The 15,369-nt window shown below is 38.0% G+C and overlaps 1 protein-coding gene across 3 annotated transcripts in view; it reads right to left on the bottom strand.

Moving 5' to 3' along the window:
• LOC113370728 (septin-4) overlaps nucleotides 1–15,369 on the bottom strand; it is a 79,302-nt gene that overhangs the window by 5,824 nt on the left and 58,109 nt on the right. For all 3 annotated transcript variants that reach the window (XM_026611420.1, XM_026611421.1, XM_026611425.1), the window contains exon 2: nucleotides 13,783–13,870. In XM_026611420.1, the coding sequence (XP_026467205.1) occupies nucleotides 13,783–13,789 (7 nt within the window). In that variant the 5' untranslated portion in view covers nucleotides 13,790–13,870. The remainder of the gene's footprint in view (nucleotides 1–13,782; nucleotides 13,871–15,369) is intronic.

Genomic DNA, 15,369 nt, shown 5'->3' on the forward strand with positions numbered 1-15,369 from the left:
GAGGTCTCAGTAGATTTAACATCCCGTAAGCCTGTCCAATTTTTGTATTAATATGTTTTGTGAAGCTGAGTCTATGGTCCAGGGTCACACCAAGATATTTGACATCCTTCGACCACTCAACTTCACAGTCCAATACTTTAATTTTGTCCAAGTCAGTCAGTCTAGTCGTGGCATTTCGGCTCTTTGTAAATAAAATTGCCTCCGTCTTTTGCGGATTGATTCTGATCTGCCATTTGTCAGTATATTCGGTCAGCTTGTCTATGTGTGTCTGTATCTTTGTAGTCAGTAGCGTCGGTGATCGTGATGATTTGTATATGGCAGTGTCGTCAGCAAACGTCAGTAACGTTGTGTCGGCGTCAGTGGGTATGTCGTGAATGTAGACGTTAAACAAGGACGGTCCCAGGATCGAGCCCTGCGGTACTCCCACCGTCACTTGTTTAACCGTCGAAAGTCCGTTGTCTACTTGTACGGTGAAGTTATGGTCTGAGAGGTATGAGTGTAAAGTTCTCGTTATGTACGGTGGAAAGTTGAGTTGGATAAATTTATGTACAAGTCCGTCCATCCAGATGGTGTCAAACGCCTTCTCAAAGTCAAGTAACACCAATCCGGTATGGTTTCGTCTGTTGAAATTGAGAACTGTATTCTCTATGAGTTTTGTCAGTGGGTGTAGTGTGGAGTGTCGTTCTTTGAATCCGTATTGTGTGTCAGGTATAATTTTGTTGTGTCTTATGTGTTTGTTAAGTCTTTTGAGTAGTACCTTTTCGGCTACCTTACTCATTGTGTTGAGGAGGCTGATCGGTCTGTAGTTCTGTGGTATGTCTGGCTGTTTCCTTGGCTTCACTATTGGAAATATGGTGGAGGTTTTCCAAGAAGCGGGAAAGCAGCCTTTTATCATTATTCTATTTATTATCCGGGTAAGTAAAATGTAGGCGTTTGTCGGCAGTTGTTTAAGTATTATGTTTTGTAGTCCGTCCGGTCCTGGTGCTTTTCTGTTCGGTAATTTTTTAACTATTGTCTTTATTTCGGAAACTGTGGCAGGGTCTATTCGTAAGTCTTTGTCCCTGTGGAGGTCAGTGAAGTTTTGAATTGTCTCGTGTACGTCTTGTTTCAGGTCTGCGTTTGACATATTGGCATTTTGTTTATGTATGTTTTCAAAGTTTTTTTGCCAATATTTCCGCCTTGTCTGCTGGTGTCGTTGCGTAATTGTTGTCAGTTAATTTGAGTGGAGGTATGATTGTTGGTTTCTGCGTCAGTCTTTTTGCTGTCTGCCAAATTTTGTGTGGGTCAGTATTTATGTTCTCGAGTCTTTTGGTCCAAGTGTTGTTTCGGTGGTCACGTATTTCATTGGAAATAATTTTTGTCAGTCTGTTCACATGTTCCTTGAGTAGTCTGTCACCGGTACGTTGCCACAGTTTCTTTGTATGATTTTTAAGTTGTATTTTCAATAAGTTTATTGAGTTTGAATTTTATTGAGAATAATTAAATGTGTTCTGGCAAGTCGTTGGCTGGTGTTGTTCTTGAGTCTAGTGTCGGTATAGTCTGTTGTACGGCGTCTGTGATTGTCAGTGTAAGGTGTGTTACAGCCTCCTCAATGTCAGTGTTGGTATCGATTGGCATAGTGTGTCGTGTGTTGTCTGTAATGATGTCTCTGAAAATTGGCCAGTTGGCTCTGGTGTAATCTAAAAATGTGCGTTTGGGAGTCTGGTCGACGTCTAGTCTGTCTGAAATGGTCATGAAAACTGGATTATGGTCAGAGTTGAAAAGTGTTCTTGTTATGGGTTCGGATGTTACGTGTAGATTTTTTGTCAATGCCAAATCGATCGTACTGTGATGGTGCGTATGTACGGTGGCGTATCTGGTCGGCGTGTCAGGATAATGTAGTTTTTTTTTCAATTCAAAGACTATATATTTCAGTATATAAAAGTATGTACATTGTTTATAACATGGGTTTTTTACCCGTAGGTATTGTATCCTTCATTGGATTTGATTTTGCAAACAATAATTAATACATAATATATAAATAAATTCATATTTGTGTGACAAAAAAAGAGGAAAGAAAATTTATCCACAAAAAAAATCACATAGCACTATTTATAATAACACGTAATAATACAAAAAAAGAAAAACATAATAAAAATTTATTCACTCTAAGGGAGAAAATTTGTGACGAGCCAATTTTTGTTTACCGCTATGGGTCGATCAGTATATATTTTGGCATGGCGTGATTGCCATACCAAATATCGTCTCTTGTGTATTGGCCGAGGCCCGCGATGTTAATATTAGGATGATCCCCGCATTTTAGATAAAAATTTCCGGTGAGCTTTTTTATATAGTCGAGTATTGTCGGTACGTCAGTCTGTTTGTGTATGTATTCTGAAGAGTAATAATGTCTAGTCAGTGGGTCCCTTATTTTGTTAAGTACTAGTCGTAGTGTCTTATTTTGTAATGTCTGTAGTTTCTGTAAGTTGGTCTTAGTCGTCGCGTTCCATGCTGGAGCGGCGTATGTCAGTATCGGTCTTATTAGTGTCAAGTAAAGTGTCCGTTTGTTCTTCACGCTTAGCGGGCTGTTCTGGTTCAAGAGAGGTCTCAGTAGATTTAACATCCCGTAAGCCTGTCCAATTTTTGTATTAATATGTTTTGTGAAGCTGAGTCTATGGTCCAGGGTCACACCAAGATATTTGACATCCTTCGACCACTCAACTTCACAGTCCAATACTTTAATTTTGTCCAAGTCAGTCAGTCTAGTCGTGGCATTTCGGCTCTTTGTAAATAAAATTGCCTCCGTCTTTTGCGGATTGATTCTGATCTGCCATTTGTCAGTATATTCGGTCAGCTTGTCTATGTGTGTCTGTATCTTTGTAGTCAGTAGCGTCGGTGATCGTGATGATTTGTATATGGCAGTGTCGTCAGCAAACGTCAGTAACGTTGTGTCGGCGTCAGTGGGTATGTCGTGAATGTAGACGTTAAACAAGGACGGTCCCAGGATCGAGCCCTGCGGTACTCCCACCGTCACTTGTTTAACCGTCGAAAGTCCGTTGTCTACTTGTACGGTGAAGTTATGGTCTGAGAGGTATGAGTGTAAAGTTCTCGTTATGTACGGTGGAAAGTTGAGTTGGATAAGTTTATGTACAAGTCCGTCCATCCAGATGGTGTCAAACGCCTTCTCAAAGTCAAGTAACACCAATCCGGTATGGTTTCGTCTGTTGAAATTGAGAACTGTATTCTCTATGAGTTTTGTCAGTGGGTGTAGTGTGGAGTGTCGTTCTTTGAATCCGTATTGTGTGTCAGGTATAATTTTGTTGTGTCTTATGTGTTTGTTAAGTCTTTTGAGTAGTACCTTTTCGGCTACCTTACTCATTGTGTTGAGGAGGCTGATCGGTCTGTAGTTCTGTGGTATGTCTGGCTGTTTCCTTGGCTTCACTATTGGAAATATGGTGGAGGTTTTCCAAGAAGCGGGAAAGCAGCCTTTTATCATTATTCTATTTATTATCCGGGTAAGTAAAATGTAGGCGTTTGTCGGCAGTTGTTTAAGTATTATGTTTTGTAGTCCGTCCGGTCCTGGTGCTTTTCTGTTCGGTAATTTTTTAACTATTGTCTTTATTTCGGAAACTGTGGCAGGGTCTATTCGTAAGTCTTTGTCCCTGTGGAGGTCAGTGAAGTTTTGAATTGTCTCGTGTACGTCTTGTTTCAGGTCTGCGTTTGACATATTGGCATTTTGTTTATGTATGTTTTCAAAGTTTTTTTGCCAATATTTCCGCCTTGTCTGCTGGTGTCGTTGCGTAATTGTTGTCAGTTAATTTGAGTGGAGGTATGATTGTTGGTTTCTGCGTCAGTCTTTTTGCTGTCTGCCAAATTTTGTGTGGGTCAGTATTTATGTTCTCGAGTCTTTTGGTCCAAGTTTTGTTTCGGTGGTCACGTATTTCATTGGAAATAATTTTTGTCAGTCTGTTCACATGTTCCTTGAGTAGTCTGTCACCGGTACGTTGCCACAGTTTCTTTGTATGATTTTTAAGTTGTATTTTCAATAAGTTTATTGAGTTTGAATTTTATTGAGAATAATTAAATGTGTTCTGGCAAGTCGTTGGCTGGTGTTGTTCTTGAGTCTAGTGTCGGTATAGTCTGTTGTACGGCGTCTGTGATTGTCAGTGTAAGGTGTGTTACAGCCTCCTCAATGTCAGTGTTGGTATCGATTGGCATAGTGTGTCGTGTGTTGTCTGTAATGATGTCTCTGAAAATTGGCCAGTTGGCTCTGGTGTAATCTAAAAATGTGCGTTTGGGAGTCTGGTCGACGTCTAGTCTGTCTGAAATGGTCATGAAAACTGGATTATGGTCAGAGTTGAAAAGTGTTCTTGTTATGGGTTCGGATGTTACGTGTAGATTTTTTGTCAATGCCAAATCGATCGTACTGTGATGGTGCGTATGTACGGTGGCGTATCTGGTCGGCGTGTCAGGATAATGTAGTTGTGCGTCTGTGGTGTTGTGTTCCGTCAGGTATTCGTAAAGTCTGTTTCCGTTCGCGTTGTTAAAGTTACAGTTCCAAGATGTGTGTTGTGCGTTAAAGTCTCCTGCCATAAGTACAAATCTGTTCGAGTCCAGTAGTCTTTGTAAGTCCGTATGTTCTAGTCTGCTTGCCGAGATGTAAATCGATATTATGGATACTTTTTGACCTCTCTTGTATACATTAATAGCTGTTATTTCAGAACCGCCCGCTGTCAGGTTTGGCACTTGCTCGTGTCTGATGTTAGACTTAATCAAAATCGCAGTGCCGCCCCATCCGCGTGCGTCCGTCTGTCTGTCGTTTCTGTAAACTTTGTAATTGTTCATATAGAGTCTGTCCGTAGGTTTTAAGTGTGTCTCGTTAATCAGTACTATGTCCAGATCGTATTTTGTTATCGTCTGTCTCAGTTCGTCAATGTTGTTTTTAAGTCCATTAGAATTGAAATGCATTATTTGTAAGTCTTGCGATTGGTTTATGGTGATGATGTAAGAAAGTTCAAAATTGTTGTGTATTTGTCGTTATAAGTCATGTTTGTGTTTAGTGTTCTTGTCAGTTTGTATAGCTCACTGAAAATTTGCTTTACCTGGGGATCCGCAAATAGCTTCCTGATCTCGCCCATAGCAGTAAAGAGTCCTTCCGGAGTGTTGAGGTCTGGATCGGGTTGGCTGCAGGCAGGCCGTGTTGGTGGTTGCGATAGTGCAGGCCGGATCTGTGATGATGCAGGCTGGACCATTGTTCGTGAGGACTGGACCATTGATCTGTATGGTGACGATGGGATAGGGAGTTGAGGATATTCAGGTCGGACGTTGGGACCATTGTTGGTGGAGTTTACAGCTGACGAGAAGCTCCTCGTCAGTGGCACTGGTGTTGGTGCTGGCCTATACGCTTGTCTTCTCCTGAGAGCGTCGCTTTCCTTCTTTTCTTTGTAATTAATAAGAGCGCTGCATTTGGAATAATTTGCCGGGTGTTCGCTTTTGCAATTGACACACATCGGTGCCTCATGTGGTAGTTTTTGGCACGCTCCTGGTGCGTGCACATTGAGGCACTTTATACACCTGTACTTTAGGTCACAGGTGTACGATGTGTGACCAAAGTTCAAACATTTGTGGCACTGCAGCGCTCTATTCTGCGGCCTATAGACCTCCCAGGAGAAGATATGTCCCCCAATATTCGTAATTCGTTTTAGCTCCGACATATTCTGGTCTTTATCGAGGAGAACAATGTATATAGGTAATTTGTGTTGACCACCATCTGAGGTTTTCCTCTTTATCTGCACTACTTGCCTGGCTTTAATCCCTTTTGACAGGAGATCTTCATGAACCTCCGTCTCTGTAATTGATGGATGTAGACCGGTTATGGTTATTTTCTTCGGCATTTCCTCTTTGATTGTATAAAATTGATAATTGCAGTCCCTTAACATGTCTTTGATTTTTTCGTGTTCTTTAGCGGTGTCAGTGAAAATTTTATGTAGATTATTATGGAGGTATTGATATTTAAAATTAATTTTAGATGTTTCTCTTAGATATTTAATTGCTTTTAAATCTATTTGACCTTTTATGATAATCGGTGGGATTTTTGCCTCTTTCGTGGTGGTGTTCTTGGGTGTCACGGTTTGGACGCCTGAGGTAGATGGTTCCGACCTAGTAGTGGTTTTCTCAGGCTCCTTGTTCTTTTTCGCCCTCTTTCGGCGTGTTACCTTCCTGTAGTCCTCACTCTCCCTATCTGTATCCATATCTGTACGGTCCGTGAGTGCATCATATTTATTTTTTAGTGCAGTACTTGTCTGCACGTCCATCTTCTGATTTATGTTCGACATCTTGAATTTTTTCCCAGGCCCCTGCCCGGGAATTATTCTGTTTCCTGAACGGTTTTGCGCACTGATTTTAAAATTTATTAAAATGATATAATATAAAAAGACTTCACAATTTTGAAAAAGAAAAAACACTTGCTAATGGGTGCTTACTTCCTCCCCATTAGCAACCCCAATCCGGGGTTTGGGAAGAGAAGTATGCAAAAGGCACGTTCACTTTTAAAATTTTGACAGATATAATAATATATCCAACTTGTAAGTATTAAGCCCGGTGCCTTTAAAAAGGCAAGATTTAGAATCAATTCCGGACTTAATACTTATTTCACAAAAACACTTGCAATCTAATTCAATATAAATGTAGATTTTTGTAATATAAACTCTAGTAAGAGTATGATACTACGCGTTGATTATCAAAACAAAAATATTGTGGACCAATTACAGCTAAATTAATTTAAAAACTAGCTGGTATTAGTATTTTGCCTTGAGGCAAGTTACATAAACTTTCCGATATGTGAAAATAATCGATTTAATCAATAAAAAATGATTTAATTTATGAGTGATTAAAAGTATTTCGAATGGATTTATTACACATATTTGAAAACCAATCAATAAACCAATCTGGACCTACGGAATTGAGCTCTGAGGATGTGCTTACAAGTCAAATATAGCTATAATGCAGAGAACTCAAACAAAAATTTTACGTACAATACTTAATGCTCCGTGGTACGTGACAAATGAAACCATTCACAGCGACCTCAACATGAAAACAGTGCAATTAACGTTCAAAGAGTTTAAGGAAAAATACTAATGTAAACTGGAATCACATTTAAACCCATCAATAGGCGACATTACCCAACCATTTGGCGTAAGAAGATTGAAACGTCAATAGCCTTTAGATTTAGACTTAGATTAGCTTCAATATAATATTATCTTTTCAATTGTTAAACTAAGAAAATCTCACTGGAGTTCTTCTTAGACATCGCTCTCAAATAATGTCAATTTAGCTTATAGGAATTCTTATGTATTTCTGATTGCTGAATAAAACAGAGTTAAAAAAAAATTGAAAACGAACGAACACGTTAACTCGGAGTATTTTTCTAAAGCAAATTTTCACAAATCAATAATTTGTATAATTGAACCAGTTTCCGTAGGACTTTAATGGTTTAGTATGTTCATTAAGACAAAGTACTCTATCGTTATACCAAGTAAATCGTCTAATTTATATTTTAACAAACGTCAAAAAAACTACTAATTTTCTCAAACATTGATGCATTTTATAAATTAAACTACTTGTCGTAAGGCCGTAATATTTCAGTAAGTTCTATAAGACCATGATATATATCGCCAAAAAAAGTTCCTAAAAATCGGCTTAAAGTTTTTTTCAACAGTTAATTACAAGAAAACGGCTCGATAGATTTGCACCTAAAACTAATCAATATCATTTCCAAATAATATATTTCGAACAGTTTTTGATTTTTTAAAATCGAATCGGCAGTATGAGCTTATATGTGGACAAAAAAATTAACACTTTTTTCCGAATTACAAAGAAACGGCTCGGCCGATCGTCGCACAAAACTGACTAACGATAAACCCCAACGAGATACAACAAATGGTTTTTAAATTTCTGAAATCGGTTCAGGCGGTTTTGAGCAAATGTCGATGAAAGTTCTAATTTTGACAAATGCTAAAAAAACGATACTAATTTTTGCAAACTTTGACGAATTTTTATTGCTAAACGAGTTGACGTCGGGCCGTAATATTTTAGTATGATCTAGAAGATTATGGTACCTACCGTCAAAAAAATAATAATAAAAATCGATGAAAAACTTTTTTTTACACTTTATTACAAGAAAACGGCCCCGCCGATCTTTATCATTTTTGAAATCGGTCCAGCCGATTTTGGGAAAACGTCGATTTACGGCAAAAAATCTGTTCACACACACGCACACACACACATACTTTTTATAGTTATAGTTACTTATAAGTTAGTGAGCTGAGTGAACCTCGCCTCTGGGTGCAGGTAGAATTTTTGTTAAAATGATCCCCATCAGAGGGGACATAGTGTCAAACAATGCTGGTGATGCAATCAATGAATCAAATGATTTGAACACAGCCCTAAGTCCAGGTTTATCAGATATAGCCCAAAACCCGCTGACCAGCTCATGCGACGGTATGACTAGTAAAGTAGAACCAGTGACTGAACTGTCACATATAATTCCGGAAAATGTCATTTTACAACGGAATGAGTCATTGAAGAGCCTTGAGAATCTGATAAATGAACTGCACATGATTGTCAAATCAAAGTCAAACATACATAAAGAGGTGAAAATGAAAACAGGCAACATAGAGGCTGTAATTAAAAAATTTATTGATTTAGACAACCAATTGTTAGAGGAAAAATGCCGAACCACGGAAGATACGGAAGTAATAATAAATGAAGTGCAATGTTGTAAAACATCCCCTATAGAAAAAAGTGTACGGCAGGACACAAGCAAAGCCAGAAGAAACCGAAACTCACAACATATAAGCACTAATCAGGTTAATGAGAAAAATGGTTTGCGAAGACGTCAAACGATCATAGAAATATGTAATGAAGAACAAATCGAGGTAAATGACTGGCATAAAGTTCAGCCGAGAAAACAGAAAAAAAGGAAGCAAGGGTACATCTGTCAGAACAGGACTCTAACCATAAAATGATAAAAAATCATAGAATTTTTCCAAAACCAAATGCCTTATTGATCCGGCCGACCGAAAAAGTAAATTATTCCGAAATATTATGTCGCATCAAACATGATGGCCCTGATGACCAGGAAAATACGACAGTAGACAAAATAAACAAAACCAGAAATGGAGACTTGTTGATAACTATTTCTAAGAAAAGTGCGGACAAAGGCCAAGGACTACAACAGATTATTGCAGGTGTGTTAAAGGATGAGGCCGAAGTTATTTATAAGGGGCACCAAGAAACTATAGAAATAAGGGATATTGATGATGAAACCTCAAAAATTGATATCCAGATAGCACTACAAAAAGCAACCGGAGGAGCCTGCAACACACCAGCTGAAGCAATTAGGATTCGTAAGGCATATAGAGGTACCCAGATTGCTACTGTAGCTCTTCCAGCGGCAGTTGTACACGATCTGCTCAAAGCAAGTAGCAAAATACGAATGGGATGGGTCAACTGTAGAATTAAAATCATCAAGAAACCAATTCGATGCTTTAAATGCTGGCTTTTCGGACAATATGGATCACAGTGCAAGAGCGAAGTGAATCGGACCAATCTATGCATTAGATGTGGACAAGAAGGTCACAAAATAGCCAACTGTATAAATGTAGCAAAATGTGCACTATGCGCTGGAAATGTAAACTCTGAAAATGTAGCAAATCATGCCGGCACTCACAGATGTCCTGTATATAGGGAGGCCATAGAGAAAATAATGAACGCAAAAGCATGAAGATTATGCAACTAAACATGAATCATTGTGAGGCTGCACACGACTTGTTTATGCAGACGGTAAGAGATATGAAAATTGATGTTGCCCTCTTATCAGAACCTTGCAAACAACTAACCATGGCCATGGACAATTGGCCATGGGAAACGGACAGTACCACCAAAGCTGTTATTTGGTCCTGTGGCAAATTTTGTTTCCAAAATGTTGTTAACAATAGCAACGCTGTATTTGTCGCAGCATCTTTAGATGGCATTCATTTATACAGCTGTTATGCTCCACCTAGTCTTTCTTTGCCCGATTTTGTCGATTTTTTTGATCGTCTTGTGGAGGATGCAAAACGACACCACCCCGTAGCGATAGCCGGTGACTTTAACGCATGGGCGATAGACTGGGGAAGTAGGAAGACTAATGCAAGAGGTAAAGCACTTTTAGAGGCCTTTAATGCACTTGACGTTGTTTCACTTAATAGTGGTGATAAGCCAACCTTTGCCAAGGGCAGTGCAAGCTCAATAATAGACCTTACTTTTGTTAGCAATAGCCTCGTCAGAGGAAATTGCAATTGGGAGGTATTAGATATCTACACTGCTAGTGGCCACAATGCAATCATCTGCGAAATATCAACGAATAGAAACATTAAAAGACATGCGAAAATATCTAAAGCCATTGGGTGGAAAATAAAATCTTTTGATGAAAGCGCCATGAATGTTGCCTTAAATTGCAAACATATAATTTCAGAACACGCAGATGAGCATACTAGAGAGCTTATGAAGAGAATAACCGAAGCCTGTGATATCAGTATGATTCGTAAGCATGGCATAAATCAAAGACAATCTGTGCACTGGTGGACTGAAGAAATTAGCTCTCTTCGTAAAGAGTGCCTAAAGAAAAGAAGGATCTCTCAGCGATGGTATAGGCTCACTAATTCTGCACAACTGGTAGTGGAATATAAACAAGCACGTCGGCAACTAAATAAAGCTATCAAAGATAGTAAAGTTAGGTGCTGGAAAGAACTTCTGGATGAAGTCGAGGAAAACCTATGGGGAAGACCTTATAAGACTGTAATGTCTCGCGTCAAAAGCCAGCCAACTTGCCCACGACTATTGAATAAAATAGTAACTACTTTGTTTCCACGACAACCTAATTTAAACTACCAGGTAACACATGTAGAACAGAATAATATTCCACCTATAACACTGCAAGAACTGATGGAAGCTTATCATCGCGTTGGTAATAGTAAGGCACCGGGATTAGATAGAATTCCTAATATTGCCTTAAAAACATCAATTATGATATCTCCGACAATGTTTCTTAATGCATATAATACATGCCTGAAAGAAGGGGTTTTTCACGAAAATGGAAACAGCAAAGATTAGTGCTTATTCCCAAAGGAAAAAAAACACCAGATGAACCATCATTCTACCGTCCAATATGCATGTTGGATACAGCGGGTAAAATTTTTGAAAGAATATTCACCAAAGAATAGATGCAATAGTTGACCCAATCCTAGCAGACAATCAGTTTGGTTTTCGCAAAGGGCGATCAACTATTGATGCTATAAACTTGGTAGTTAATACCACCAAGGAGGCAATTGCTGGAACCAGATGGAAGGGGGGCGCGAAAAAGTACTGCCTTGTAGCTACATTGGATATAAAAAATGCTTTCAATTCTGCAAACTGGGATTGCATTATGAATGCACTGCGTGTCAAGAACGTGCCAGCATACCTCTGCAATATAGTCGTAAGCTACTTTACAGACAGAATTCTAATGTACTATTCACGCGATGGTACAGAGAAATATAATATAACAGAAGGTGTGCCGCAGGGCTCTGTTCTAGGCCCTTTGCTGTGGAATATTATGTATGATGGCCTATTGAGACTAGAGATTCCAGAATGTGTGAAACTAGTAGCATATGCAGACGATGTTGCCATAGTAGTTGTCTCCAAACAAATTGATGATATCGTAAGTATATTCGATATTACATTTAGAAAATTTTGTCATTGGATGGAAACAATGAATCTCCAATTGGCACAACAAAAAAGTGAAGCTGTTCTTATCACTAGTAGGAAAACAATAGAGACCATCAAGCTAAAGATAGGAAATCTTGAGATCACGTCAAAACCTCACATCTGTTACCTTGGCGTAATGCTTGATGCTCGTTTGAATTTCAATCAACAAGTGGAACACGTTAGTGCTAAGGCGTTAATAGTTAGGACGAAACTTGCTCGACTGATGCCTAATATTAGAGGTCCTAAACAAACCAGAAGGATATTACTATCGTCAGTTGTTACTTCTGTGCTGACATATGGTATCTCCATATGGGATGATGCTCTTAAATCTCAAAAATCTAAGAGAATGGCAGGGCCCTTATATCGTCTCAGTTCTATAAGAATTGCTTGCGCATTTCGCACAATATCGGCGGAAGCAGTGTGCGTCATTTCAGGAACTGTGCCTCTCTTAGTCTTAGCAGAGGAAAGACGGACAATTTACCATAGAAGACATCAACAACTGAGTCCTGAAAAGTTAAGATTAGAAGAACGGCAGAATAGCATTGACCGATGGCAGCAACTGTGGGATGTCGCAGTAAAGGGCAGATGGACGCATCGTCTCATTCCTAACATCAAAGTCTGGCTAAGTCGCAAGCACGGCGAAGTAAATTATTATATTACGCAAATGCTATCGGGGCACGGCTGTTTTCGAGCCTACCTACACCGCTTCAAGCACGATAGCTCGCCGGATTGCCCATATTGTTTGGGCGAAATCGAAGATGCTGAGCATGTGTTCTTCGTGTGCTCGCGATTTGGTGCTCTACGGGATGATGTGGAAGAGACATTGAGATGCAGAATTACCCCAGGTAATGTTGTTGAAGTGATGCTGACAAGTGATGCTACTTGGAACGCCATAGACAGATTTGCGAGAGACGTTTTAATGGACCTGCGTTCTATAGAGAGAGAAAGGGCGAATGGGACTTCGCCCATTTAAAAGATAAATATAATGTTTATGACTTATAACATTGATTATAACAAGTTAAGAATTTATATCATTCTAGATCCTCCCCCCACGAAGTAATGCCTAACGGCGGTTTCCGTGGGGACCAGAGGCAAAGGCAAAGCGGAGGTTTTAGTCGGTATTATACCAGGGCGGTATCGAGTCCGACATACCCAGACAGAAGACCGGTCTGGGATGCATAAAGGCATTTCCAAAAAAAAGCACACACATACTTTTTCCAAATTTGGTCTCATTCGACTCAGAATGGCTTGAAACGCCGAGAAAACATAAAATTAGCGAATCGGATTTTTTGATGAAAACAAACTTCTCCTTTGGGAAATTAATAAAAGTTAATGATTATAATGATCGTGATTATAACAAATAAATATCATTTACAATATTCAGCCTCAAACTAGGAGACTGTCCAGTGCCCAGAGAAAAAAATTAAAATCAGCCATTCTCGAAAGTAACACAGTAAAATAACTAGGCTAAGGATAATGGCTTGCACCTTATCCACAGATTCACCGGTAATATTAGTATCGAAATTAAGCGGAAACAAATTCACAAAGTGTTCAGAGAGCAGTTCTCGTTGCTCACAAAAATATCTAAACCGTCATATGAACATAAAATAAATATATTAGTTAGCCATATATAGCTTTAAGCTTCATAGTTCCAATATGGACTTTTGGTTTAGAGTCCATGTGCTAATAAATCAAGCATAAAAATAATACAAAGAGATTGATGTTTTTACAAAAAATGAGCACAAAATACTGCAATAAAATAGGAAACCATCACAACCCACTTAAGCAGAAAGTAAATGAACATCTGCGAAAGATGTCTGATAGAAATAATGGCCAATTGTTCTCATTAGAATTTACTACATAACGATTCGGAGAGTCTTATTTAAAACGTCAGGATAATCTATAGTTAACACATAATCTAAAAACAAAAAAATTGATTAAAGTATTTTTAATTATAAGAAATAATAATTGTTATTAAAGATTTGAAAGTTACGCTGAAAGTTATTAAATACTTACTATCCATTTTTCTGTTCTATGTTTTCTTGCTTCTGTAACTAATATCGATTTACCAGTTTCCTCAGAGATACATTAAGCCCTTCCAATTCTGAAAAGAAATAAAACATCTCTTATAAAGCAATAAGTGAAGTATTTGAAAGAGCATAACGGTTCTGTTTACTGGATTCAATTTAAAATAATTCTTGATTAACAAATATTCACATTTTCAAAGCAATATTGTTTTTGTTTAAAGTAAAAAAATTTTAACACTTAGTGTTAGAATAGAGTGCGGGCAACGTAATTTTTGCGTTTTTTGTTGTCTGTCACTGGAGCGCGGGTCACGTAAAAATACGTATTTAGTAGATTTGTGGTGGATACCCGATACAAATCTACTAAATACGTATAAATGATTACACATTGATAAATTGAGCCGTTGTGACGATGATATTATTCCACGATCTCGGGTGTTCGTCCGAAGAAGAATTTCGAATAGTTCTAAACGAGTAGTTCTAAGACAATTATTGGTAAACTGATCCCTGCACAAGTACACCGTTTTTTTTCAAAAAACCAAGGAATAGATTCCGCCAAATATGAAATTCTTGGCATTTCAATAACAATGAAGACGTCACAGACGATTCTGATCGCTTGTTCAAAGTTAGGTCTATACTAAATTATTGTGTTGAAAGTTCAATAATGTTTACAAGCCGAAACAGCAAGTATCATTAGATGAGGGCTTAATTCCTTGGGGAGGACAATTGTGTTTTAGGGTCTAAAATACTGGAAAAATTATAAAATACGGCATACTTGTACTATATATATATATATATATATATATATATATATATATATATATATATATATATATAACGACAAAACTATCATATATATATATATATATATATATATATATATATATATATATATGATAGTTTTGTCGACGTTGATACATATATATATATATATATATATACATATATCTATATCTATATATATATATATATATATATATATATATATATATATATATATATATATATATATGGCTTTCGAATATGACTGAGGATGAGTGAGCACACGTTTGAGAGAGGAAAATACTAAGTACGATTCAGAGAAATAACGTAGAGACAGTATAAAGACGAGAAGCCAGACTTGAGAATGCACGATTTCGAGCACTTGAATGGCGTTCTGCGGCTACAAATTTGGTTCGCATTGAAAGGAAAGAACGCGAAACGATAACACATGAAGAAAGAGCAGCTAATCTGAATGTGCAGTACAATCGCCTTGCGTTTCGGTCCAATCCAGCTGTTGATCATAGTTCAAGTCAGTTTGTTGACTTTGGTCAGATGAGTCATGTGTGTAGCTACTGCCAGACCCTAAAGTTTAAAAATGAAACAAAAAGGATGTGTTGCGCTGGTGGAAAAATCATATTGCCTCAACTTGATGCACAATGAGAGCCATTTACAACTTTACTTGCTGAATCTACTTCTGAAACGAAACATTTCCTATCGAGCATCAAAAAATATAACAATTGCTTTCACATCAATTCATGCCAACCTATAAAATTAAAGGGCAAATATATCACATAGACCATAAGTTATACAAATGTAC

This window comes from Ctenocephalides felis, unplaced genomic scaffold (genome assembly GCF_003426905.1).
Source record: "Ctenocephalides felis isolate EL2017-DRISC unplaced genomic scaffold, ASM342690v1 CF-g0.4_SCAFFOLD_01492, whole genome shotgun sequence".
Lineage (NCBI taxonomy): Eukaryota > Metazoa > Arthropoda > Insecta > Siphonaptera > Pulicidae > Ctenocephalides > Ctenocephalides felis.